The following is a 24,815-nucleotide window of genomic DNA, read 5'->3' on the forward strand; positions in this document are numbered from 1 at the left end:
AATAAAGAATACAGAATAAAGAATCTGTTTGAATACAGAATTCAAACATTACAGAAATACATAGAAATTAACCTTTCCCTGTATTCCCTCTTGCCAACTTTGCCTCCCATTTTGTCTTATTCTCTATACTGCTTTTATTATTTATGTTTCTTTACAAAGTAAACTGGGACCTTGTTATATATACTCTTTGTTACCTTTTTCACTTAATATGACCTGTCCATTTTTTCATCATTGGAAGAAAAAAATTCCCAAGTTGGGGACTTCCCTGGCGGTCTAGTGGTTAGGACTTCATGCTTCCACTGCAGAGGGCACGGGTTTGATCCCTGGTTGGGCAACTAAGATCCCGCATGCCGTGCTGTGCAGCCAAAAATAAATAAATAAATAAAAATTCCCAAGTTGACTTTTTAATTAAAATAGCAAACCCAGAAGTCATAAAGAAAAAGATTGATAATTCGATTACATAAAACTTAATTTTTTTTTAAATGGAAAAAGACACTATAAAAAGTAGACAAGGAGAAGATATAGGATTAATATAAGAAAGGATTAATATTCCTATATTAAGGATTAAGGATCCTGTAAACTGACTAAAGTCAAACAACATACCCAAAAAGTGGACAGATGGCAAGTCCAGGAAAGGAAATACAAAATGGCGAATACACACAAGAAAGTTATCAACTTCACGAGAAGTCGTGTTTTGCCCATCAGATTGGCAAAAAACAAAAGGACTGGGGACCACTCCTACTGGCAAGAACAGGGGGCAATGGACACTCATAAGTTGCTGAAGGATATGTGAATTGCTACAACCTTTTGGGAAAGTAGGTAGGTAGTATTTAACAAATGAGTATAACCTTTAACCCATTTATGGGACTCTAACCCACAAAAATAAAAGCACCACCACTAAACATGTTCACAAGAATGTTTATTGCACCAATGTTTGTAAGAGGGAAAAAACTGGAAACCGGAATGTCTGTTGATAGGTGATTTATGAGTCAATTGTGATTTATGGGAACCAGGGATATTAAAGAAGCATGTGTCAACCCTACACGGTTAACCTAGAGGCACGTACACAGTAGACAGCTATGTGCAAAAAGCAAGCTGCTTAGTAATTACATGGCAAATGGTATTAAAATAAAACCCAAACCCCTGGAGATGCAAATGTGTGTTTGTATATTGCTGTAGGCACAGAGAAAGCCTGCTAAATTTGGTATGTTAGGGGCTGGGTATGCTGTGATTGATTATTTTTAAAAAGGAACTTAAAAAAGCTGATTGTTGATAAAGGACAATATTGTGCTTATTTAAACTTTCCTCAAAGCTGGCGAATAGTTAGGATGAGAAGTCAATGCTGGCGAGATAGGAGAGTTAAGAGGGTGTAACTAGAAATCAGAATATAAGGTAGGTTAACACTTTTCTTTTGATCTAACATTTTGGGTCTTTACAGAGGAAGGGAGACTGGGAGGAAGCCAGGACCCGTCAGTCTGAAGTACTGAACAGGTGGCTGGCTGGAGGTGGAAACTCTTCTTTTTTGAATTTTATTTATTTTTTGGCCATGCCGCACGGCATGCGGGATCTTAGTTCCCTGACCAGGGATCGAACCCGAGCCCCCTGCAGTGGAAGCGCAGAATCTTAACCACTGGACCGCCAGGGAAGTCCCCTGGAAACTCTTTTTTTGGTTTCTGGCTCTGGCATCTCTTTGGGGTTCACTTGGAAGAGAAGTCACCTGGAACCTTACACAAGAGCAGATCGGGGAAGAATCAGCCCAGGAGATGTTGGCTTCTGGATCAGTTATGATTCACTTTGTGAAGGGTTTGCCTTCAGTGTTATTACTGGAGACCACACTTCCACTGGGTCAAAGAAACTCCCCAAAGCAAAGTATTAACTCAAAGAGGAACAGTCATGCTAAGTCCCTGAGACAGTTCTTGCAAAACCTAATCTCTACTTTAGGAAAACTAAAAGGTCAAATTGGGAAAAAACCTTAGCTTCACTATAACAATCCTACCCAAAATGTACTACCGAGAGGGGCTAAATGTGATTCCCGAAATGACACAGAAATTTGGAAAATGTCTCTTCTTTCGAGACTGTTTAGAAATGCAAAGAACAGATCTATTTTTTAAAAGTGAAAATAAAAATATTTTTGAAAACAGCGGTATTTTTTGAGGGGAGACTAGTCCTGTTCATGACTATTTTATAGGTTGAATGGTTCTTCCTGTTCTTTTTTTTCCCTCCCCACCCACCCCAACCAGGGATCGAACCTGCGCCCCCTGCAGTGGACGCGCAGAGCCCTAAACACTGGACCGCCAAGGAAGCTCCGATTTTTCCTTTTCATCGATTCATTTAAAACTGAAAAGGTCTAAGGTAGACAAGTGATAAGGCCTGAACACAGGAAAGACACATGTGCTCTTGTTGGCAGCATTTAGTTCCAAGAGGTGACTTTAAGTTCTCTTTGGGGACATTAGAGAGACAAAAGGAGATTTATCTGAAACTGACAGGTCCTTAAACATGCAAATGTCATAAACGCACACTCCCTTTAGTTAATGGTGAGGCTCCTCTTAAGGGAGAGATATAAAGAAAACAAAGACTCAAAGGCATTTATCCTTTTCTGGAGACATCCTTGGCAAGGGAAATCGTTATGCCGATGGACCCAGCGACTGGGCTTCTGCATCAGGGGTGCCTATGAGTAATTTCAGGGAAAAAAGAAAACCTCCTAAATGTTGTGATCAGACGGAAAGAAATGAGTGAGGAAAGAGAACGCACAGCCTTTCACTGTTCTCACGAAACCTCAATCCTCTCAGGTCAGGGACACAGATGTGATGACACAGATGTGAGTCTGGCTCGGGGCACTGAGCCCAACCCTCCATCCCAAACCTGAGGGGATACAGTGTATTCAAATAGCAATAGTTTCCCATTCAAATTTCCTTTTTAATGACTTTTAGCTAAATTAAATCCTTTCAGTATGTTTCTTTTTCCATCTTTGCCAGGCAGTAACAGAAGAGCGGGGACTGGGCTAGCCAGAAAACGAGGAAGTGACCACAGGGCACTTCTGTAGTTGGCACAGGAAGTTTTGGAATCTATTTTCAAAACATGCCCGATCTAAAATCTTCATGTGCTCCTCGCCAACCTCGCAGAGGCTGAATAAACCGCACGTGGCTCTGTGAAAACCCACCTCACCCTGGGTGGCATTTCTGCTGTCTGGTTGGGTTAACATCCCTGCTTCACTAGAGGCTAATAACCAGGGAGTGCAGACGCGGGTGGAGGGCACTGGCATGATGAGGGCCACGCTTCATTTCCTCCTGTGTTTTTCGGAGAAGCAGCCCTCGGGAGGGACTTCTCACTGGGCTCGCTCTGTCCTGCTCCGGAGGCAGGTCTGAGACACAGGTGGCAGTCTCAGGTTGGTTCCTTGTCGATCAGCAAGACTACGCCAGATCGTGACACAGACACCCCCAGATCTTTCCGGGGGCCTCTCATGTTACAGGGGAAGGGGGGACATCTGAGGGCGTCTATTCTTTCTCTCCTTGGCCACGTGAGTCTTCCTCACGATGTGGCTGGCGTTGCTCCTGCTTCCTCTCCCAGCATTGGGAAGACGTAGATGGAGCCTTTGGGAATTTTTATCTAGAAAGTACTTTGCTTTCAGGGTGGACAGAAACCGCTACTCAACCCCACTGTTCCTAAAAATGACTCTCACCATCTGTGGGGAGCTTGGGAAATGACACATTATACAGCTATGAGTGACTGACAAGGGTGCTTCTTCGGTGACACTGGGACTGGGACAGATGATGAGCTGTCCATCACCTGCTTCGAAATGAATGGACAAGGGATGGCTCCAGAGTCCCATCTGACAAGGAAACTTAAAGGTGCCGGGAAAGCACCTGTTTAGTGTGGATCTCTCTAGTTTCAACCAGTCAGGTTTGAAAGCGATTCTATATTTTCCTTCACACTGAAGAGGCCAGGGGCAAGGATGAGGGTGAGGGGTATGGCATCCTTTCAAAGCAGACGGACGGGAAGGAGAGGGGGGCGGGGATCGGGAGCGCCTGCGCACGCTTTCAGGCATTAGACTGACTGTTTTCACTAGGCACTTTGCCTCTGCTTGTTGAGTACTGAAATCTCGATCAAATTTCAAGTGCTTTCTAGGACAAAGTGGTTAATTTGGAATCGCCTGGAAGCCTCCTGCCTCTGCGGATGAGGGAGACAGTCCCTTTACTGTAACCTTTAATCTTGACAAACAAGAACAACCTGGCAGTGGTGGGGGGCAGGGAGAGTCCAGATAAAGGACTGAGGGTGGATCACATGCTTGAATTTAGTCGGGTTCCCTACCTCCTGGCCCCTGTCCTGCACAGGACACGACTCACTGTCTGCTTCGGAGAACGATCCGGATTCGTCGCTGGAGTTGGTGCCGTAAGACTGCTCACATTTAATCTGGGGTCGGACTTGGTTGTACATTCCATCTCCCATCAGGCCTGGTTCCTGATGTTCTGTGGCCAGGAATCTGGCTCCCTGGGAACAGGGCGAGGAGGAGAACTCGCAGAGAGGCAGGCTGCAGGGTGAGCCCCCGCTCCCGTCCTCGGCGTACGAGTAGGAGGAACACGAACTCGAAGTCCGAGTCCTGGCCTCCAACGGGGGCGAGCGAGGGCAGACTTTGATTGGCACCGGGCAGCTGGTGTTGGGCCGCATCCTTCCTGGCAAGTGTTCAGCCATCAGCCCACCGTGAGGGTAGGCCTGTGAGCTGGGGAGGGACTGGCCAGTCCCCACCCACAGGCCCTTTGGCACCGGCTCGGAGAGGTCTTTGTCCAAACCGCTTACCCCAGAGTACGAGTGCGCCGCGGTGCTCACTTGGTCACAAGCGCTGGAGGAGAAGATCACACTTCTCCGGTCCAGCTCTCCTTCCTGCTTACAGAGCGCCTCCAACCCAGGCCCCTTGAGGGGCGACCCCACTGTGAAGCTGGACGCGTCCTTCTGGCCCATGTGGGGCTGTCCGTAATTCCCTGGGAAAGGGGCGTAGTCACTTTTAAGGTCACCCTGAGTGATCCCCTTGTCAAAAGGGCACGCGGAACTCCTGGCAAAGTGCTGCTGAGAGGTACCGGGCAGGCCGGACAACTCCACACTTTTTGTTAGGCTGAACAGAGACCTTAAGCAGGAGGGGGAGGACGCGCCCCTGGACCTCTCCAGGCAGGCGGCCCCGGCAGGGGGGGCGGGGGCGGGCGCGGGGGCGGGGCGGGGCTGTTTCCGGTCCATTTCCACGTCCCCGGCTCTGTCTCTGACGTCAGGCTCATCTCCAGACAGGCAGAGCGTGATGCTCTCTTCTTCGTTCTCTTCGCTGGGCGGCTCGCTTTTAATCTGCCCCATGGCAAGCCCCGGCTTGAGGCTGTTGCCAGAGTTCTCTTCACCGAATGTGCTTGCAAAACCTGAGGTACTGTGTGATGATGCGTTATAGACATTCTTGGTACATGCAAGCTGGTATTTCTTGTATCTGGGGTACTGCGTTAATGCGTCCTTTGCCGCGCTCTCCTTGGTGTCCGCGGGCACGTCGGACTCCGGCAGCAAAACTTCTTCCTTCTCTGCTACTGGGATGGCAGTGGCCTCAAAGCTGATGGGGTCTGGAAGCATCTGGTCCCTGGGGCAAGCCATCTTGGCCGTCTCCGAATCCATCGTCTCCTCCTCCTCTTCTTCTCCGGCGCTGTTCTCACGGTCCTCGTGCGGGCGCTGGCACGCACCGTCCTTTCGGCACACAAACAGGCCATCCTCGCTGTTCAGGAGCTGGGTCTGCAGGAAGCTGAAGCAGGAGTCCTCCAGGTTGTGCATGCGCAGGAACTCGGCACAGCGGATGACCTCGCGGATGTTTTCTCTGCTGAGTAACAGCTTGGCGGTGTAGGCGAACTGCAACAGCGGCCCAAACCCCCTGGCCGTGACCTGCAAAACAAACAGGGGAATTGCCGACCGTTACCATCAGCACTGCTATTGTCCCGAATCCCTCAGCTGAAGCAAGATAACCAGACAGCGCTAATGTCCCAGGATAAAGACTGCAAAGGAGCAATTAATCTCGTCCTGGGTCAGCAGTGATTCTGCTTCCAGTAATTAGGGCCTGTCTCGTGCATGCCAGTGCTCTACTCATCACGACACACAGAATTGAAAATCATCAGGGTCAAGTGGCTAAACAAGATGACAGTGGGTTCAGTGTTTACACTAATGAAATATCCTGGCAAAAATGCACGGTAACAATGGGAAGCCTATTAATTTCCCTCCCCATCCATCCTGTTGAGAGCCACTGTACGTCAGGAGTGCTGTGATACTTCTCACAGCTCACTCGAGCCAAAGAAAGCATTATAGTTTTCTCGTCAACTGCAGAACTAGCAATATGGCCCTGTTAGAAACCGGAAAGTCCACGGGGTTTTGAAAATAGTTTTTCCCTCACAAAGTTAAAAAGAGATGTTGAAAGCAACTCCTGGTTTTTGCTCAATCATGGTTGCTAGTTGAGATGTTCCAGTCATCACGTCATATCCCATCTTACAATGATACTAGAGATGACAGTCCAAAGCAGCGTTCTCAAAAAGAAATTAACTCCTGGCCCCTAAAAAGGGTGGAGGGTGGTTAGAGCTAAACAAGCCGGCTGTCATTTAAATGGCTGAAGTTGTTGAATGGCACAGGACATGGGCAACTCCTTCCCTAATTATAAGCAGCAGCTTTGCCACGCAGCTGTCTTCTTTCCTGGTAAATCTTCAGGGGCTGAGCCTACTGTCATGTGCCGCTTGTCCCATTACACATTTTCCGCAGATTGGAAACGTGCTATTTATGCACAGCTTGTGTACACGCGCATGCCTGCACGCACACACACGCTGAATGACTTAGACCATTAGAAATACGTTGCCCAAGGCCAGTTGTTCTTTCGAATGAAAATGGATTAAACTTGCCTGGTGTTCAGGGCAGGCTTCCTTACCCTATACACAAAACCCACGCATCCTCTACGTTCTTGCAAGCACTGCTGACCCTATAAGGAAGGGAGGGGAGGCAGGTCCATGAATCATGTGTACAAAACAAATGAAAGCAGAGGTCATGGGGTCCTTGCTGGAAGCTACAGTAGCAGTGACTAAAAAATATCTGCTAGGGGAATAAGTGCAGAGCGAGACGAACCCGCAGGCTTTGGAGCTGACTGCCACGTGGATTGAATTCAGGACAGCACGCAGAGCCCAAACTCTTGTGAGGACCTATATCTGCTGTTCAAGATTCAACGCAGACATCAACTCTTCTGGGAGCCCTCTGCAAACTGCTTAGAGAGCGAATGACACCATCCTCTCAGCCCCCATATGCCTTCCCCAAGGGCAGTGCTCATTTTATATCACTGCATTCTAAGGGAATGCCTAGTAAGGGAAATTTCTTAGATACATAGCTGAATGGAATTTTAATTGTTAATATTTTTGAAGTACTTTAAATACAATTCAAAAAAAAATTCTCCATCAGATACTGAGTCCTGAGATGTTTGGTTTAAAAAAAAAAACCCACAACAAGAACCCATGACTGCAAGACCCACATTGTAGTTCTACAAGGGCAATCATTGCCATCTCCCTCTTATTGTACTTAATTGTGTCCGTTTCTACCAGTAGACAGCAAAGCTTCTTCAGATGAGGGATTGTTTCACTTCTCTTTGTAACCCTGCACCTAAGGAGGGTCTCTAAACATCTGATAAAAGCTTGTATATTACTGAATATGTCTGAAGTCTAACTGTGTCCCTAACATACAACTATAGTGTCCAGAAGGTGACAACACACTCTGCTCGGTGAGTGCTGTCTCAAATTACTTTTGAAGCAAGGCACTGTGTAAACCAACAAACTACACCAATTAATCAATGGCAGGCAGGGGCGCTTATCTGTCACGTCCCCTAGCACCTATATTGAAAGGGAGTTCACCTGACCTACACTTTCGTTTTACTAAGCTGACATGGCAATAGATTCAGCAAATGTCTTTTTAATGTACTTTTCTCCCAGGAACCTATAAAAGGGAGTGTAAGGTAAGGAAGTGCATATTGATAAGTAACCAAAGAAGGTTGATGACAATGTCACAGGACCCATTTCTTCACTGTAGCATGGCTCCACCACAAAGAGAAAATGGCAGAATCAAGGCAGAGCTGACCCCTCCAGCAGTAAGCATCTTCTGCTCCGCCCCTAGGCAATCTGCCAATTGTAGAGTGGATAATACACATCTTGAGTTTTTGTTGTTGTTGCTGTTTTTTTTTGCGGTACACGAGCCTCTCACTGTTGCGGCCTCTCCCGTTGCGGAGCACAGGCTCCGGACGCGCAGGCTCAGCGGCCATGGCTCACGGGCCCAGCCGCTCCGCGGCATGTGGGATCCTCCCGGACCGGGGCACGAACCCGTGTCCCCTGCATCGGCAGGCGGACTCTCAACCACTGCGCCACCAGGGAAGTCCCACATCTTGAGTTTTGGCAGATGCGCTCGTTATACGGGAAATCGGGGAAACTCATCTTGATGCTATTTATGTTTTTTTTTATACAGTCCTCCTCATACTCTCATCCCCATTTCTTTTTTATTTTGATGCAGTCTCAGTAAGCTGTACCACTATCCCCCGCTATGGCTGCTTTTAAAGAAAATTGCTAAAGAAGCTAAGGGACACGCTTGAGGATCACTAGAGCAGTCCTGGGCATCACCACCTGCCTCATGGCAGCAAGGAGCTGCAGAAAGCTTCTCCGCTCAGGGCCAAGCTAATACTTAAATGTATGAGTGGGTCCAAGGATGCCAATAAGCACAGTCTCCACATCCCAAATCAGTTCATTGATCCTCTGGGGGCTCAGGAGACATGATGAGCTTGAAATGATCGTCACATGGTCATGAACGAGTCATGAATAAAAACAGGGTCGTAAAATGTCATTCAATCCCAGGTCAGAGAAAACGGTGTCCTCACCATGGAATTTCAAGAGTCCATAATTAGCTCTTCCCTTCTGCGAGTTTAAACCATGCTTCATCACATTTAATTCTGCTAAATTTTGCTCAGCTTCTGCGCGCAGGGCTTTGTCTAGAGAGTCAGTTACTATTCACCAAGCTCCCGCTAGTGCCCAGCACCGTGCTAGCTGGTTCTCCTAACGCACTGGAAGGCAGGCATCATTGCCGCTATTTTGTAGACAAGGAAACTGAGAAGCAAGGAGGTGAAGGAGTGCGTCCAAGGTCCTAGAGCTAGTAAGTAGAGAGTTGGGATTTCAACCTAAGTGCTATGGAAAATGGTTAAGTACAAGACTCAGCCTTGTGCTCAAGAAACCTACAATTTAGCTTTGAAGAGGAGATAAGAACAATAAGTTAATTTTCAGGAACCACGTAAATCAACAATGGAAAGGCAAGATGACATGATCAGTTGTCAACTAAGAAATCCTGACCAGTTCAGGAGAAGAGGACACTGCTGAAGTCTGTGGGATCCCTTGAAGCAGGGACTTGTAAGCAGGACACCTGGAGTGTACTGAATTGCCCCCGACTGGGTCCGATCGGGGTCAAGGGTTGCTTTGATACAATGGGTACCTTCTGAACTGCCACTACTGTCCCTTCCAGGAACCCATCTCTGGTGCATTTCAGCCCAGTTGAAATAGCTCCAAATACACAAAACAGAAAGTGGGTGCCCATCACACGTGCAGGCCAGTGTTAAAATAGGCAGTGGCTTTCTAAATATTGGTTTAGCCTCCATCTTGAGTAGCTTGCACTGTCTTTCCATTTTGCGGAATCATTTAAGCTCACGTACTCAGAAAGCAAATATCCAGGTACCGGCGTGAACCTGCATGTGTATGAAACTGGGTCCACAAGCCTCCGTGGTTATTTACTTTCTGTTTGTAACAAGTAAGGCTCTGATAATGGGAAAAATAAGAGGGGGTAGGAGATGGAGAATCACCCACAAAACTAATGACCCATAACAATGTTATTTAAGAAGGTAATGATCGGGGCTTCCCTGGTGGTGCAGTGGTTGAGAATCTGCCTGCCGATGCAGGGGACACGGGTTCGAGCCCTGGTCTGGGAGGATCCCACATGCCGCGGAGCAACTAGGCCCGTGAGCCACAACTACTGAGCCTGCGCGTCTGGAGCCTGTGCTCTGCAACAAGAGAGGCCGCGATAGTGAGAGGCCTGCGCACCGCGATGAAGAGTGGCCCCCGCTTGCCATAACTAGAGAAAGCCCTTGCACAGAAACGAAGACCCAACACAGCAAAAATAAAATAAATAAATAAATAAAAAAAGGTAATGATCATCAAGTTACAGTGGAATGAAGTGATGAGAAATAGCAAGCCAGTCCCAGCTCACTGGTATTAATGGAGCTGTGTTCCACTGCTCTCAGGGAAGCAGACATACCTAGGCTAAAAATCACCGGTCAGGAATGGCCTAAAGGAATGATAAACAAATGCAAAATACAGTATTAGGGGCACCTGGGATAATAGTCTTGCATTTTGAATGGAATCTTTTGGTCGAATCATTCTGAAGAGTGTTTTTTTCATCACATTATGGTTCCATAATGTGCAGTATACATTGTGCTACAGATGAGACTGGCTCATGTACTGGGCAGAATGGAGGGTGCCCTGGGGGACTAAGACCCGTGAGAGGTCAGGAAGTAATCCCACCTCGCTCTCTGGCTGCTCCCAAGGAGGCGGTGACCTCATCCAGCATTCGGCACACACAAGGCGAGTGGCTCTGACCTTTGGGTTTAGGGCCTGAAAGAAACAAGGTCAGACTACCAGACTCGTGCACTGTGGTGTGAGTCCACGTGCCACTCATGGGTTGAAAATCTGACCCACTGAAACTATGACCCTCCACCCTTTGTTCCCTTGGGTTCTGATGTATCATCTCTCTGCTGTGGAAGAAAGGAAGATGAAATGATGAAAACGCAGCTGGCAGAGGGCACGCTTGGGTGCTGTTTGCAGAGCCGGGGAGCTCACTCCCTCAGGACGTGGTCCGTGTGCTGCTGGACAGAGCTTGTGAAAGGAAACTTCTAACAGTTTTTCACTCTGGATTATTACAGGGATCAGGCATCTGGGCTTCAGGCATAAACTGAAAACAGGGTTTGGGAATATTTCTAAGACTTGGAACAGCATTTTCTACTCAAGCCATGTGATGAAGGTCTTCTCTGCTGGTTCCGGCAGTGTATATTCATGGCTGCAGCACTGAGCCCATCTACCCGAGCCTGATGTGATGGGTCAGGAGATCTGGGGACTGCGCCCCAGGAGAGGGGTGGCACGCTGCTCAAGGTCCCATAATCACAGCCTTACAAAACACGGAATCTTTTATTTTTAGCAACATCATGTCCTAATGGAGCTGGATCTCTCCTACACTGCTGGAGCAGGCGAGAGGAGGCAACAAAGCTATGCCGAAGGGCTTTTGAAAACACTGACTTGGGTCGTATTTGCACAGCAAGGCACTTGTCAAATAAAGAAAACAGCACCAGTGACAACTCACTCCTCCCTTCCACCTCCACAGTGCACTGCATCCCATTCTGCAGGCTGAAGACTGACTTAGCGATGAGGCATCGCTTCCAATCTTAATTTTCTATAATTAATATCCATATTATCACTTGTTTCTCCCCAAAGCAGCATGCTCTATAAGCATACTATATTCGGGACGTATTTGTTAAGTTAATCTCACTATTTCAACAAAGCTCCTGGTTATTTTGGTACTAGTTTTAGTCAATGATAGAGCCAGACCAAACAACCTGTTTCCATTCCTAAAGGAACAATACAAAACCTAAAGCAAGTTGATTATATGTACAAGTATATAATTTCATGCAGTGGGTTTAAAAAAAATTTGTGTTAGTGAATGTGGCTTAAAAGCATGAACTTAAGTGTCTTTTCTCCCCTGTGCAGGCTTGAATTTGGGTTTGCAGCCACAATACAAAGTTCCTCTCTTTTTTGTAAATATGTCCCCGAGATTCTCTATGTGATCATTCAGTCATTACTATTTTTTGTTTACTCATTCCTTCACCAACCATGTTCTGGGCACTGACTGGGCACTGGTGCACTGTGTGACATCTGAGGGCACCAGCTTTCTTGGATTCCAATTCCAGCTCTATGATGTACCAGCTGGGTAACTTGGGCTTCTTACTTAATCTTTCTGTGCTTCAGTTTCTCCAACTGTAAGACCAACAGTGCCTGCCTTGTAGTAAAACCTATGGAATAGCTTCTAGCATTGAGTAAGAGCTATTATTATTGCTGTTATTACAAAAATGAATAATATATAGTCTCCTTTTCCAAGGAACTAAGAGGGTGACCAGAGAGACAGATGTTCAACACAAAGGTCTACAATGTAATCGAAGTATGTAACAGGTATTTGCAGGGTGCTAAGGCAGGACCAAGCTGGGGGTAGTAACTCCTAAGAGTGTCAGCGTAGCCTTCCTGGAAGTGGTGACCTTTGCCCCAAGTATTGAAGGCTGAGTTGAAGTTCATTAGAATAAGTCAAAGAAGGGCCTGGCTCACTCCCTCATCTCCTTCAGGCTCTTCCTCAAACGCTACTTTCTCAGTGAGGCCCTTCCTGGGCCTCTAATCACAACTCCCAGCACCAGGACTGGCTACATGATTTGCAGGATCCAGTGGAAAGTGGAAAGGTGGTCCTCTTGCTTGGAGATTCAGAACTTGAAGATGACGACAGGGTCCTTCTGAGCAGGGGACCGTAGGCAATTGCATAGGTCGTAAGCCCTTGAATCTGGCCTTGTCGACACACATTTGCTACCTATGCCCTGCAGTTGAAATGGGCTCTGCTCCCTGATCTCAGTGGGGTGATGGCATCCTAGGGTAGAGCCAGTGAACTCCAATTGAGTGAAACTCCACAGGCTAGCTGGCACAGCTACTGGGATCAGCAGTGTAGGTCAGCGGTGACTGGCAAGACCATGAGTATCTTGGACTGAAATACATAGTCAGGCCACGAAGGTACTTTTTGGTTGGTGAAAAAAAAAAGAAAATCATGTAGGTTAAGTGGACAAAGCCCTGCTTGAGTCTCTGTGATAGAGTCATCATCCCACACTCGAGTCAGTTCACAGATCCAGGAACTCCTGAGGAAGGATCCTATAATAATCCACGTTGCCGCTATGATTTCTTCTGTCACAAGGGTTTGCAGAAACATACATCTGGTAGTTTTCCTAAATCATGAACTAATACAAACTTTTTTAACTAAAAAAACTTTAACAAAAAATTATTCAAAAACTGTTAGATCAGAACCAAATCTATCTATATATCCTTCTCTGCCTATCTATGAACTAAAGTAGCACTAGTTTAATACAAATGTAACAGGACAGTTTTGTCTCTTAGCCTCATGCCCCACTCTTCTTTTGTTTCCTCCCCACTTCTATTGAGAAATAATTGACGTACATTCCTGTATATGTTTAAGGTGTACCGCATGATGGTTTGATTTACATATGATTACCACAACAGGTTCAGCTAACATCCATCTTCTCATATAGATACAGTAAAAAGAAAAAAATTCCCCTTGGGATAAGAACCCCTAGGATTTACTTTCTCAGCAACTCTCCTATATGTCATACCCACTCTCCTAATGTTCCCCTTTCTAATGCTGAAGCTGGGAGTTTTTATTTTTTTATTTATTAAATTAAAAAAAAAATTTAATATTTATTTATTTATTTAGGCTATGCCAGGCCTTAGTTGCAGCATGTGGGATCTTCATCGTGGCATGCAGGATCTTTTAGTTGTAGCACGCAGACTTCTTAGTTGTGGCATGCATGCAGGATCTAGTTCCCTGACGAGGGATCGAACCCAGGTCCCCTGAACTGGGAGCTCAGAGTCTTATCCCCTGGACCACCAGGGAAGCCCCTGAGGCTGGGAGTGGTTTTTTTTTTTTTTTTTGCGGTACGCGGGCCTCTCACTGTTGTGGCCTCTCCCATTGCGGAGCAAAGGCTCCGGACGCACAGGCTCAGCGGCCATGGCTCACGGGCCCAGCCGCTCCGCGGCATGTGGGATCTTCCCGGACCGGGGCACGAACCCGTGTCCCCTGCATTGGCAGGCGGACTCTCAACCACTGCGCCACCAGGGAAGCCCCAAGCCTGGGAGTTTTTAAACTTTGTTTCCCAGCCTCCTTTGTCAGGTGATTTACTCTGCCAATAGGGGGCACTGGTGGGAGATCAGAGGTAGGAGGAAGGAAGCTGTGGTTCCCATTTCTTGTTCTCTTTCTCTGTCCTTCCCTGGTGGGGTGTCTGGAAGTGGTGGTCTTCTCCCCAGGTGCAGCCCCTCCTGCATGCTCAGAGGTCCCTTTTAGCCCTCCAGCCCCGGGGAATGAGAGCTGCTTCTGTCCATCATTAATCACTGGGTTAAGTCTCCTTCCACTTCCTGTTCTTTCAGTTTCCCAGCACCTGTGTAACCAATTCGCTGTCTTACACCCCCTCTATTTGAAACACCTGTCATGGTTTCTGTTTCCCTGACTCAGTCCTCATCCATTTTACAGACAACGAAGCCAAATGAGGTGAAGCCCAGAAAGCTCAGAAAGGTGAAGGGATCGTCCCAAAGTCACGTGTCTGGTCAGCCAGGGCTTCAACTCAAGCCTTCTGACTGCAGAGTTCAACTCTCCTGCTCCTTTCATACCAGTTGCTGTCTCTCTGAAGTAAACCAGAAAAGGAATGATATTTCATATTTCAAGTTTTATTGCACTCTCTAAAACATTCACTTTTATACAGCTCTATCCAAAGAAGTCTGGCCAACTGAATGTGGTACTTCCCGGGTAGGAAGAAGGGTGAATCTCACATTTGGTTCTATCGTTATTTACATGATTCAGATTCAGCGTCTAGATTTCTCCCAAAGAATGAAGCTAAAAGTGCTAAGTCCCTTTCCTGCCTGGTAAAACCTCGTAAATCTAGGGAGCTCTTCTATCGCATAGGAATTTGATAAATCAGCAGCTTCATTTCTTGGAATCTGGGAGGCATCAAAGCAGAAACGCCTTTCTGGCGGGGAGCCACGTGGGACCAAAGCTTTGTTCCAAATGAGAAAGGCAGCCTGATAAAGCTGATGTTTAGGGGGCAAGTCACGTGGCCCCTGCCTGTGTCAGCTGGCTCAGAATTATCATGAGGCTACGTAACAGCCGGAACTGCCCCTGAGGTATTTGGTTGTCTCAGGTTGATGAGAAAAGGGAAGGGGAAGCAAGCATTCATTATCGTCTTTCCTGGGAACTGGCAACACCTTGGCCCCGTGGAACCTTCATTTCACCCCGGTGATTTTGCCCCTCATCTCACTCCTTCATGTGTGGCCTTAATTATTTTCTCATTCAGCTACAGATGGTTATATTTCCAGGTAAGCGATGGGCAAAAGTCCTATGTGATTCAAATGTAAGGTACTGTATTCATATTTACTCTAAAAGCATACAGTGAAAACAGAAAGTCTCTCTTCTGAAAGATTATATAATGAAGCTCATGGAGTAATTTTTAAAAATTCAATTTCAGTATAACTGTAGATCTTAAAATAGGTATAAGATAGTAGTAACTTTTTACGTTTTTCAGTGTAAAATGAAAGTGAAAAGCAACCCACTCACTGGTAATGTAGTAAAACCTGCATCTAGGTTTACAGTTTCATTTCAAAAACCACCTCCAACAGAAAATTATTTTCAAAACGATTTAAAAAAATTACCTATTTTCCATCTGAATGACCCTCTCCCCTCTTTCAGGAAACCAATGATCTTCGTAGGCAAGAATTTTCTTGAGTCAAGGTTTGGTTTTACCTCCTAGACCCCTCTAGTCCTTTCAAACCAACCAGCAACCGTTTGATGTTCAACCAGAAAACAGAAAACATTTTTTAAAGCTTCTAGTCTTGAGAAGTTCAGTTCCTCATCAGAACCTTCTAATGCTTCTTCCTATTAAGCCAAAATTCCCATCCCTGAAACCTAACCAGTTATGACCCCTCTCCCCTCCTCATTGCCCCCCTCCGAAACATCTTGAGTTTGACTACGTCCCCAGCAGATACCTGGACTGAGTAAATGCTCTAGTCACCGAAGCAGAGGACAGAACGGTCACCTCCCTCCGTCTAGAGCCTGTTTTCTATGAATGCAATGATTTATTTCATTGCCCCTTGTTACTTATGGTGCTACCAGTTACCATCTCTGAGCTTTTTGTTTCTAGCACATGCTACTGGCAAGCCACGTGTCGATTTTAATCTTGCAAAATTGATTTCTTGACCCAAGAGTGTATACTTGTCTAGATATTCAGAAACTGTTTTTTTATTATATAAACTGTTCTCCTTTTCATTTTTTTGGCTGTGCCACATGGCATGCGGGATCTTAGTTCCCCTACCAGGGATCAAACCCGCACTCCCCGCAGTGGAAGTGTGGAGTCTTAACCACTGGACCGCCAGGGAAGTCCCTCTAGGCAAACTTTTTAAGATCCACTTTCTTCCTTTTTTTGAAAACTATAATGCCATTGATGCTTTGCTGGGCTCCACAGTTTCTCAAAGATTTTGACCTTAACAAGTTGTACCATCATTATGTCTATTTTTTTTTCTGTACTTTGGGATCTTCAATTCCTCCAGACTGGGGGCTTAGGCATTTTCTTCTACCTGGGGTTTCCATTTCTTTCTCCGAGTTTTTCTCAGTTTTCCATCTAATGAAGGTTCTCCATGGCATACAATACAGAGGTAACTCAGGGCTCTTTGTCATCCTCAATACTAAATGCTCAGCCCCAAGGAGCAGCTGTTGGGTTTCCTCGTCTTCTTGCTCCACAGAGAACAATATATTTGTTTTCCTTATCTGTCCCTCTTTGAAAGGTCTCCACTCATTTTGGGCTTGGGTTTTCTTGATACTGTTTTTGTGGGTCCATATACCTTTTCATAGTCATTCATGTTTTTCTACCATTTAAAAAAAAAAGAAAATTTAGCTAAACAGAGAACTGCTGGCACAATTACCCTCCTTTGTTGAAACAAAAAAGGGCCTCGTCTGAACTTTGTTTTGGGCATTCATAGACCTCCTGAGTCATCTTTCCCTACATATGCGTAATTTCTACATTTCTCTTATTTAAAAAAATCTCTCAAATGGTCATGAACCCCAAACTAGAAAACTCCTAAAAGAAAACATAGGGGAAAAGCTTCATAACACTGGATTTGGCAATGATTTCCTGGATATGACACCAAAAGCACAGGCAACAAAAGCAAATACAGACAAATGGGACTACGTCAAGTTTAAAAACTTTTGTGCATCAAAGGACACAACAGAGTGAAAATGCAACTTATGGAATGGGAGAAAATATTTATGAATCCTATATTTAATAAGGGGTTAATATCCATAATATATAAAGAACTCCTATAACTCAACAACAACAAAATAATCAAATAATCAGATTTTTAAAAAAGGCAAAAGACTTGAATAGGTATTTTTCCAAAGGCGATATATAAATTGCCAACAAGCTTATGAAAGATGCTCAACATCACTAATCATCAGAGAGATACAAATCAAAACCACAATAAGATGTCACCTCATACCCACTAGGATGGCTATTATCAAGAAAGGAGAAAATAAGTATTGCCAAGTATTCCCAAGATGTGGAGAAATCTGGAAGCCTTGTGCGGAGTTGGTGGGACTGTAAAATGGTGCAATCGCTATGGAAGAAGAGTACGAACATTCCTCAAAAGATTAAAAATAGAACTACCATTTGATCCAGCAATCCCACTTCTGGGTATATATCCAAAAGAATCAAAAGCAGGAGGTACTGTACACACCCATGTTCACAGCAGCACTGTTTACAGTAGCCAAGAAATGGGAGCAACCCACATGTCCATTAGCGGATGAATGGATAAACAAAATGTGGTGTATATATACAATGGAATACTGTGCAGCCTTAAAAAGGAAGGAAATCCTGTCACATGCTACAATATGGATAAACCTTGAGGTCATTATACTAAGTGAAGTAAGTCAGTCACAAAAAGACAAATACTGCATGATTCCACTTATATGAGGTACCTCAAGTAGTCAAATTCATAGATACAGAAAGTAGAATGGTGGTGACCAGGGGCCGGGGTCAGAGGGGAAGGGAGGTGGTCCTTTAATGGGTTATAGAGTTTCCGATTTGCAGGGTTATGAGCTCTGGAGATCTGTTTCATAACAATGTGACTATTTTAAAAGTAAGATGAATGCTTGATGGACATTAGTATAGGACACTTAAAAATGGTTAAGATGGTAAATTCATGTTGTGCTTTTTAAAATCACAATAAAAAGGTCTTGAAATATTTTGGACTGTGCAAAATCTCTTTGATGATCATGTTCTCTAAAATGATATGGTCTCTTCTAAGGTTTCTCTTATGTATACTCTTGTCAGTTCCTTTTAGTTAGTCAGTATTAGGACCAGAAGAGCAATTCTATTCTCAAACTCTCTACCCTCTTAAAGGTGAAACTGCCGATAAGGCACATCAATGATCACTCAGGTATTCTTTCTATTCGTTGAAGAGAATTCTGATAGCTATTTATATAGTTGAAGTTCTGTATCATGCCTCTCCTTTGCCCTAGTCTTGTAAATGGGAATTGGAACATGGAGCTGGTAATTGCTCTGACTCTATAACCCATAAAGAACTCCTACTATACTATCAGTTTTGTGTCTCTCTTTTCTAATCTCTTCCTAGTGCTCTTTTGAAGGCTCCTGCCTTCATGTTTCTTGACTTGCTTACAGAGCTTCTGGATATACGGTGCTGCCCTGCTTTTCTTCCCAGTTGGTGATATTTTTAATTTGAATATGGAATTCCTTCTCAGCCATGTCTCGATGTGATGCCCTTTTGCTCACCAGGTTACGTGGGTTACCTAAGAAATTCTATGTATCACCCTGGCAACAATCTCCAATTCAATTTAATTACTCCTGCTTCACTCACTGATAGACAGACATTGGAAACTGTAAATATTGCTTCGGTCTTCCCCTTCTCCTTGGCTTATCCAATGATTCACCAAATACTTCTCACTTTCACATCAATGTCAAACCTGCTTGCTTCTGTGATAATTGGTGTCATGAGTTTAGCAGGATATTCGTTTCCCTCCCCCTCCCCCCTTTCAGTTTAAAGCACGAGACTTATGCGCTGTGGGTTCTCAATAACTATTGGTTGAACTGAATTGAGCTAACTCTAGTAATGCCTGCCGGGGCAAGCAGAGGATTTGAGTCCTTCTTTCACATGACAATCCATCACATATTCGAAGACATCTGTCGTGCCTGGTTAGGGAATCTTTTTTTCCTTCAAGAACTAAAGTCATATTTTCCATCTGAAATGAAAACTGAAGAACTGACAGATCACACATCTCTTATGGAAAATGTTATTTTCTTCTTGACCTCTGGAAGCAAGTGGGTTTATTTTTTATTTTATTTATTAGTTATTTATTTATTTAAAATTTATTTTTGGCTGCACTGGGTCTTCATTGCTGCATGAGGGCTTTCTCTAGTTGCAGAGACCGGGGGCTCATCTTCTTGAGGTGCGGTGGCTTCTCACTGTGGTGGCTTCTCTTGCTGTGGAGCACGGGCTCTAGGTGCGCGGGCTTCACTAGTTGTGGCTTGCAGGCTCTAGAGCGCAGGCTCAGTAGTTGTGGCGCACAGGCTTAGTTGCTCTGCGGCATGTGGGATCTTCCCAGACCAGGGCTTGAACCCGTGTCCCCTGCGTTGGCAGGCAGATTCTCAACCACTGTGCCACCAGGGAAGTACAGCAAGTGGGTCTACATTCTACTAATACCCCAATCGCCATGAGGACTCTGTGCCACCAAGGGAGGATCACTGGTCTTTAGTGGGGAAGGTAATCTGACCCTGACAACTTGGGCAACTCTGCTGCCATTTCCCCTTTCATTTGCAAAACAGGAATAAATAAATAGGGACATGCTGAAGAAATTCAGATAATACACTTGAAAGGCTTTTGAGACACAAACACTAAAAATTCTAAAAAGATGTGTATCGTCTTTTCAAGTAGAGCTTTTCCATTTGCGATGGAAGTGGGTGTTACTGTGGCTCACAGAAGGAACAAAGCTACAGATTTTGCCTTATGGGTATGGTATCCAACAGCAAGCGAAGTATTTCTACCGTCTTTAGTTTCCTTCATCTCAGTCCTTTACTAACCACCCTAAAACAGAAGTCAAGGCGTGCTGACTGGGTTATCCAAGGCTGTACGGTAAGCCGGGGTAAATGCATATATGGAAACCAGACGTTTTGCCAAAGGGACTGTATACTTCTGATTTCCACTCCCCTCTCCTGTTTCCACAGTGGGCTCTGCCAATGGGGAAGAGTCAATGCTGATGCAATGCAGGCACCATCTGTGCTCTGTGAGGACTTAAACAGCGGCCATCAACACAAAGCTTCCCTATGTGAGCTGGACAACGGCTGCCCTGGAGCCGAAGGACTCGCAGACGGAACACACAGCTCTGTAGAAATCAGGGCTGCAGGAATCGTTAGGACACAATACCCACGCTCCTGGATGGGAGCATGAAGTCAAGTTTGTCACTCAGCCACTTCCTCTCCTTTCCCCCTATTTCTCATCTTTTCTATGTGTGATTCCCGACGTCAAGGGAGGGAATGAAGAGCAAGCCGATTCCATCCATCAGCGTGGCCAGGGCTGCCGCACAGGCTCCGGACGCGCAGGCTCAGCGGCCACGGCTCATGGGCTCAGCCGCTCCGCGGCATGTGGGATCTTCCCGGACTGGGGCACGAACCCGTGTCCCCTGCATCGGCAGGTGGACTCTCAACCTCTGCGCCACCAGGGAAGCCCAGGGCTGCCATTTTTGCCTGGATCTGCTGGGCTCTGGCCCTGTAGCCTTCCACAGCCTTCCCTGGGACACTAGGGCGCCAGACTTGCAAATGACATCAAGGGGACAGGGAGCAAGCTTTGCTGAGAAGGGCAGTGTGCCGGGACTTGAGACTTCTGGGGCATGAAGGCAGGGGCCTGTTTTGGACAGTGGTGTCATCTCTGGTAGCACTGCTGATGCAGGTGAGACAGAATTTCCACCAATGACTGGGTGGCTGTATCCAGTTTCTGTGGGGCTGAAACACACTTTTTATGCTAACTCAGGGGATGGTGAGAAAAGGAAATAAGTCACAGGTGCATCCAAAATGCACCTTGGAGGCTGTTCTGGGCCACCTATTTTGAATGTGGCTTGGAACTGTTACGAAAGATCTCTTTACTTACAGCTCCTAACTAGGGAAACACCTTTTCTGCTATTAATAAAGATAACCAAGCATCCTGAAAACAAACTTTTGTTTTTTGACAAACACCAACTCTCAAGAACAAAACAACGTGTTTTGTTTTGGGTGAATCAAAATATTTCTGAATATACCTTTAAGGATGCGAGTTGGAGCGTCCCTGGTGGCGCAGTGGTTGAGAGTCCGCCTGCCGATGCAGGGGACACGGGTTCGTGCCCCGGTCCGGGAAGATCCCACGTGCCGCGGAGCGGCTGGGCCCGTGAGCCATGGCCGCTGAGCCTGCGCGTCTGGAGCCTGTGCTCCGCAACGGGAGAGGCCACAACAGTGAGAGGCCCGCGTTCCGCAAAAAAAAAAAAAAGGATGCAGGTTAAGGCACCAACAATACTTGGGGGTGTTCCAGTATTTTGATGGAATTTTAGTCATCGAAGTTGGAAATCAGAAACCTAACAAACCATACTGCAAAACAAGCCCTCCAGTTTCCTCGCACTATTATAGTAGGAAATACTTGGCTCCTGGCAGGGAGGACCCTCCACAGCAGATTATCAGCAGCCTTCCAGAGCAACGGAGCTTTGAAAACCTCACCTAAGCTGGCAGGTGTCTGGACAGCACTGTCATTTCTATTTATTTTTCTTTTTTAAATTTATTAAATTTATTTATTTTTGGCTGCATTGGGTCTTCGTTGCTACGTGCGGGCTTTTTCTAGTTGCGACGAGCGGGGGCTATACTCTTCGTTGCGGTGTGCAGGCTTCTTATGCCGGTGGCTTCTCTTCTTGCAGAGCATGGGCTCTAGGTGCACGGACTGCAGTAGCTGTGGAACGTGGGCTCAGCAGTTGTGGCTCACGGGCTCTAGAGCGCAGGCTCAGTAGTTGTGGCGCACGGGCTTAGTTGCTCTACGGCATGTGGGGTCTTCCGGACCAGGGCTCGAACCCGTGTCCCCTGCGTTGGCAGGAGGATTCTTAACCACTAGCACTGTCATTTCTTTAACAAGCATAGGATCCCAGGGCTTAAGAATCTCTAGGTAGAGTCATCATTGTGGTAAAAATACTGATACTCAAAGCAAAAGGGAAAACTAATACCACTTCTCCACTCATGACCTCTCTCTTCTCTGTTGATACCATCTTTCCTCTCTCCTGCACCTTGATGACCTTTCTGGATCCTCAATCCCAGGGAGGCTGGAGAGTCTTTGGGTAAATGCTCCCGACATGGACTGTGTTTCCAGCAGCAACGCCCTGCTTTAGAAAGCAAACTATTTTTTTTTTTTTTTTTTTTGGCCACGTGGCATGTGGTATCTTAGTTCCCCAACCAGGGATTGAATCTGCACCCCCTGCATTGGAAGCACGGAGTTTTAACCACTGGACCACCAGTGAAGTCCCTACAGAGCAAACTTAATTCTCTTCCATCTGATCTTCCAGATTGCCCCCCAACTGACCCCCCTTTCAGTCTCATCTCCAGTTATCCTCTTGAGCCAGACCGCCAGCCTTTCTCTGGCCTTCTAGCATTTGCTCAAGCTGTGCTCACTGCCTGGAAGCATTCTTCAATTTGCTTTACTGATTCCAACTGTACATGTGACATCTGTGGAGGACAGGGGAGGGGGTGTCCATCAGTATGGAATGCAAGGCCAGGGGAAACCCTTGCAAAGGAGGTGGCAATTAAACTGGACACCTCCCACCCACCCACCTGGACAACAGCTACTGCCTATAGACCCCCAGACCTTCATTCACATGAGTGAATTCAATCACATGAGTGCTGTTTTGCATTGTTATCTGAATGTGGTGCCTTTTAAAACAATTTTATTTTATTTACAATGTTGTGTTAATTTCTGCTGTACAGAAAAGTGATTCAGTTATACATACATATATTCTTTTTCATATTCTTTTCCATTATGGTTTATCATAAGATATTGAATATTGTTCCCTGTGCTATAGAGTAGGACCTTGTTGTTTATCCACTCTATATATAATAGTTTGCATCTGCTAATCCCAAACTCCCACTCCTTCCTCACTCCCACTTCCTCCCTCTTGGCACCCACAAGTCTGTTCTTTATGTCTGTGAGTCTGTTTCTGTTTTGTAGATAAGGTCATTTGTGTCATATTTTAGATTCCATATATAAGTGATATCATATGGTATTTGTCTTTCTCTTTCTGACTTTCTCTGCTTAGTATGATAATCTCTAGGTCCATCTATGTTGCTGCTAATGTGTTGTGCCTGTCTTGATGAGAAATTCCTGGAGGTCTACTTTTCATGTGCCACCTGTGTGTATTCTAATAAAGTCTCACAAGTCTTCCTGCGTTGTCAGGAAGAGTTTGTTACTTCTTCTCAGAAGGCATTAGCATTACACATTTCAGAAGAATTAACAAAAGGTCACATTTTCATGTCAATTAGATGATACAGTATTCACAAAAGGCTAAATGATAGGAAATCATTAGACCACAGAGCAGTGCTGGGGCCATGAGGATTTCTGTGCACATCCTATGTGTCTCGCACAAACAAGATGTGAGTCAATAATCAATCCAAAAATATTTACTCAAGCATTTGCTGTGTTGGGTGCTGAGGTGAATTTGAAAGAAGCAAAAAATAGTCTTACCCTGGAGGAAATCAGGATGTATTCCAGAGAATACAACTATCCCATAGTTGCAGAGAATAATTAAATGTTAAACGATACATTGTTGAGACTCCTGGTACAACAGAAAGTGCGAGAAGAGGCATGGGTATGGGCTGTCTGATAGCACTAAGCTTGAATGCGAGCTGGCGGAGGACAGGAGAGCACACAACCCATACCCTCAGATACTGTGACCCTGACCTTGGCCAATGTCAAAAACAGCCTCATGGCTGTCTAGGAAAGAATCTAGGATTTAACACCCTTGTCTGTTTGAGAGAAACCAGTGTCCTCCGATCCATTTGAATGAAACTTCAACTGGATCTCGTAAAAGGGACGCCAAGGTAGAAACAGAAACGATCTGTTGGGAGAGGCTAATCGTGCTTAGAAAGCCACAGAGTACAACAGTTGGGGTTTCAGAAGGGCACCCGTATACCATCGCCGTAGAAGCTGCAGGAGCTGGAAGTTGGTTTGAAAGTGAAGGCTGGGAGAGCTAAGTGGACGAGCAAAACTGTCTCTTCCTTAGCACATGCTAAGTGAGACTCACAGGATTTTACAACTGCAGCATGGGGACACTTCTAGATCAGCCTGAGAAAAAGCAAAAGCAAAATCCACTTTTATACTAAAGCAGGAAAAACGACATAGCAGGGAAGATATTTCAGAAAGTTAAACAGGAAAAAAAGAATATAAGGTAACGAAGCAGAATGGTGAAATGTCTAAGAAGCAACTGCAAGAAGAAAAAGAAGCTGGGCGGGGTCAGAGTTCACAGGTAGCTCCAGGGGACACTGAGAGCCACGGAGGCCATGTGAAGTCCAGTGTCCCCCTTGAGGGCGTGCTGTCCTGCCAGCTCTGGGATGGGGTCTCGCGCTGCCCTGTTCCCAGCTGTGCCCCTGAAGCAAAGCACTGCCCCCAGCCAGCTCCAAAGACAGTTCTACATCCTTACTCTTGGTGGGAAGAGAATCCAGTTTGCCCCTCACCACAGTCACAGAGTGGACACCAGAACACTTTATCTGGCATTTGGAAGGAAAAGAATGTCAAAGGGGCTTTTACTGCACCTGACCAGATAATTAGGTAATTAGCACTGTTGACTGATAGGGTACATCTACATGCATCTGTATATCGCTA

The 24,815-nt window shown here is 45.7% G+C and overlaps 1 protein-coding gene across 2 annotated transcripts in view; it reads right to left on the minus strand.

Annotated features, from left to right (window-relative positions):
* BACH2 (BTB domain and CNC homolog 2) overlaps positions 1-24,815 on the minus strand; it is a 361,717-nt gene that overhangs the window by 19,157 nt on the left and 317,745 nt on the right. For both annotated transcript variants that reach the window (XM_019929440.3, XM_019929441.3), the window contains one exon: positions 4,309-5,901. In XM_019929440.3, the coding sequence (XP_019784999.2) occupies positions 4,309-5,901 (1,593 nt within the window). The remainder of the gene's footprint in view (positions 1-4,308; positions 5,902-24,815) is intronic.

Source organism: Tursiops truncatus, chromosome 12, assembly GCF_011762595.2.
Source record: "Tursiops truncatus isolate mTurTru1 chromosome 12, mTurTru1.mat.Y, whole genome shotgun sequence".
Taxonomy (NCBI): Eukaryota; Metazoa; Chordata; class Mammalia; order Artiodactyla; family Delphinidae; genus Tursiops; species Tursiops truncatus.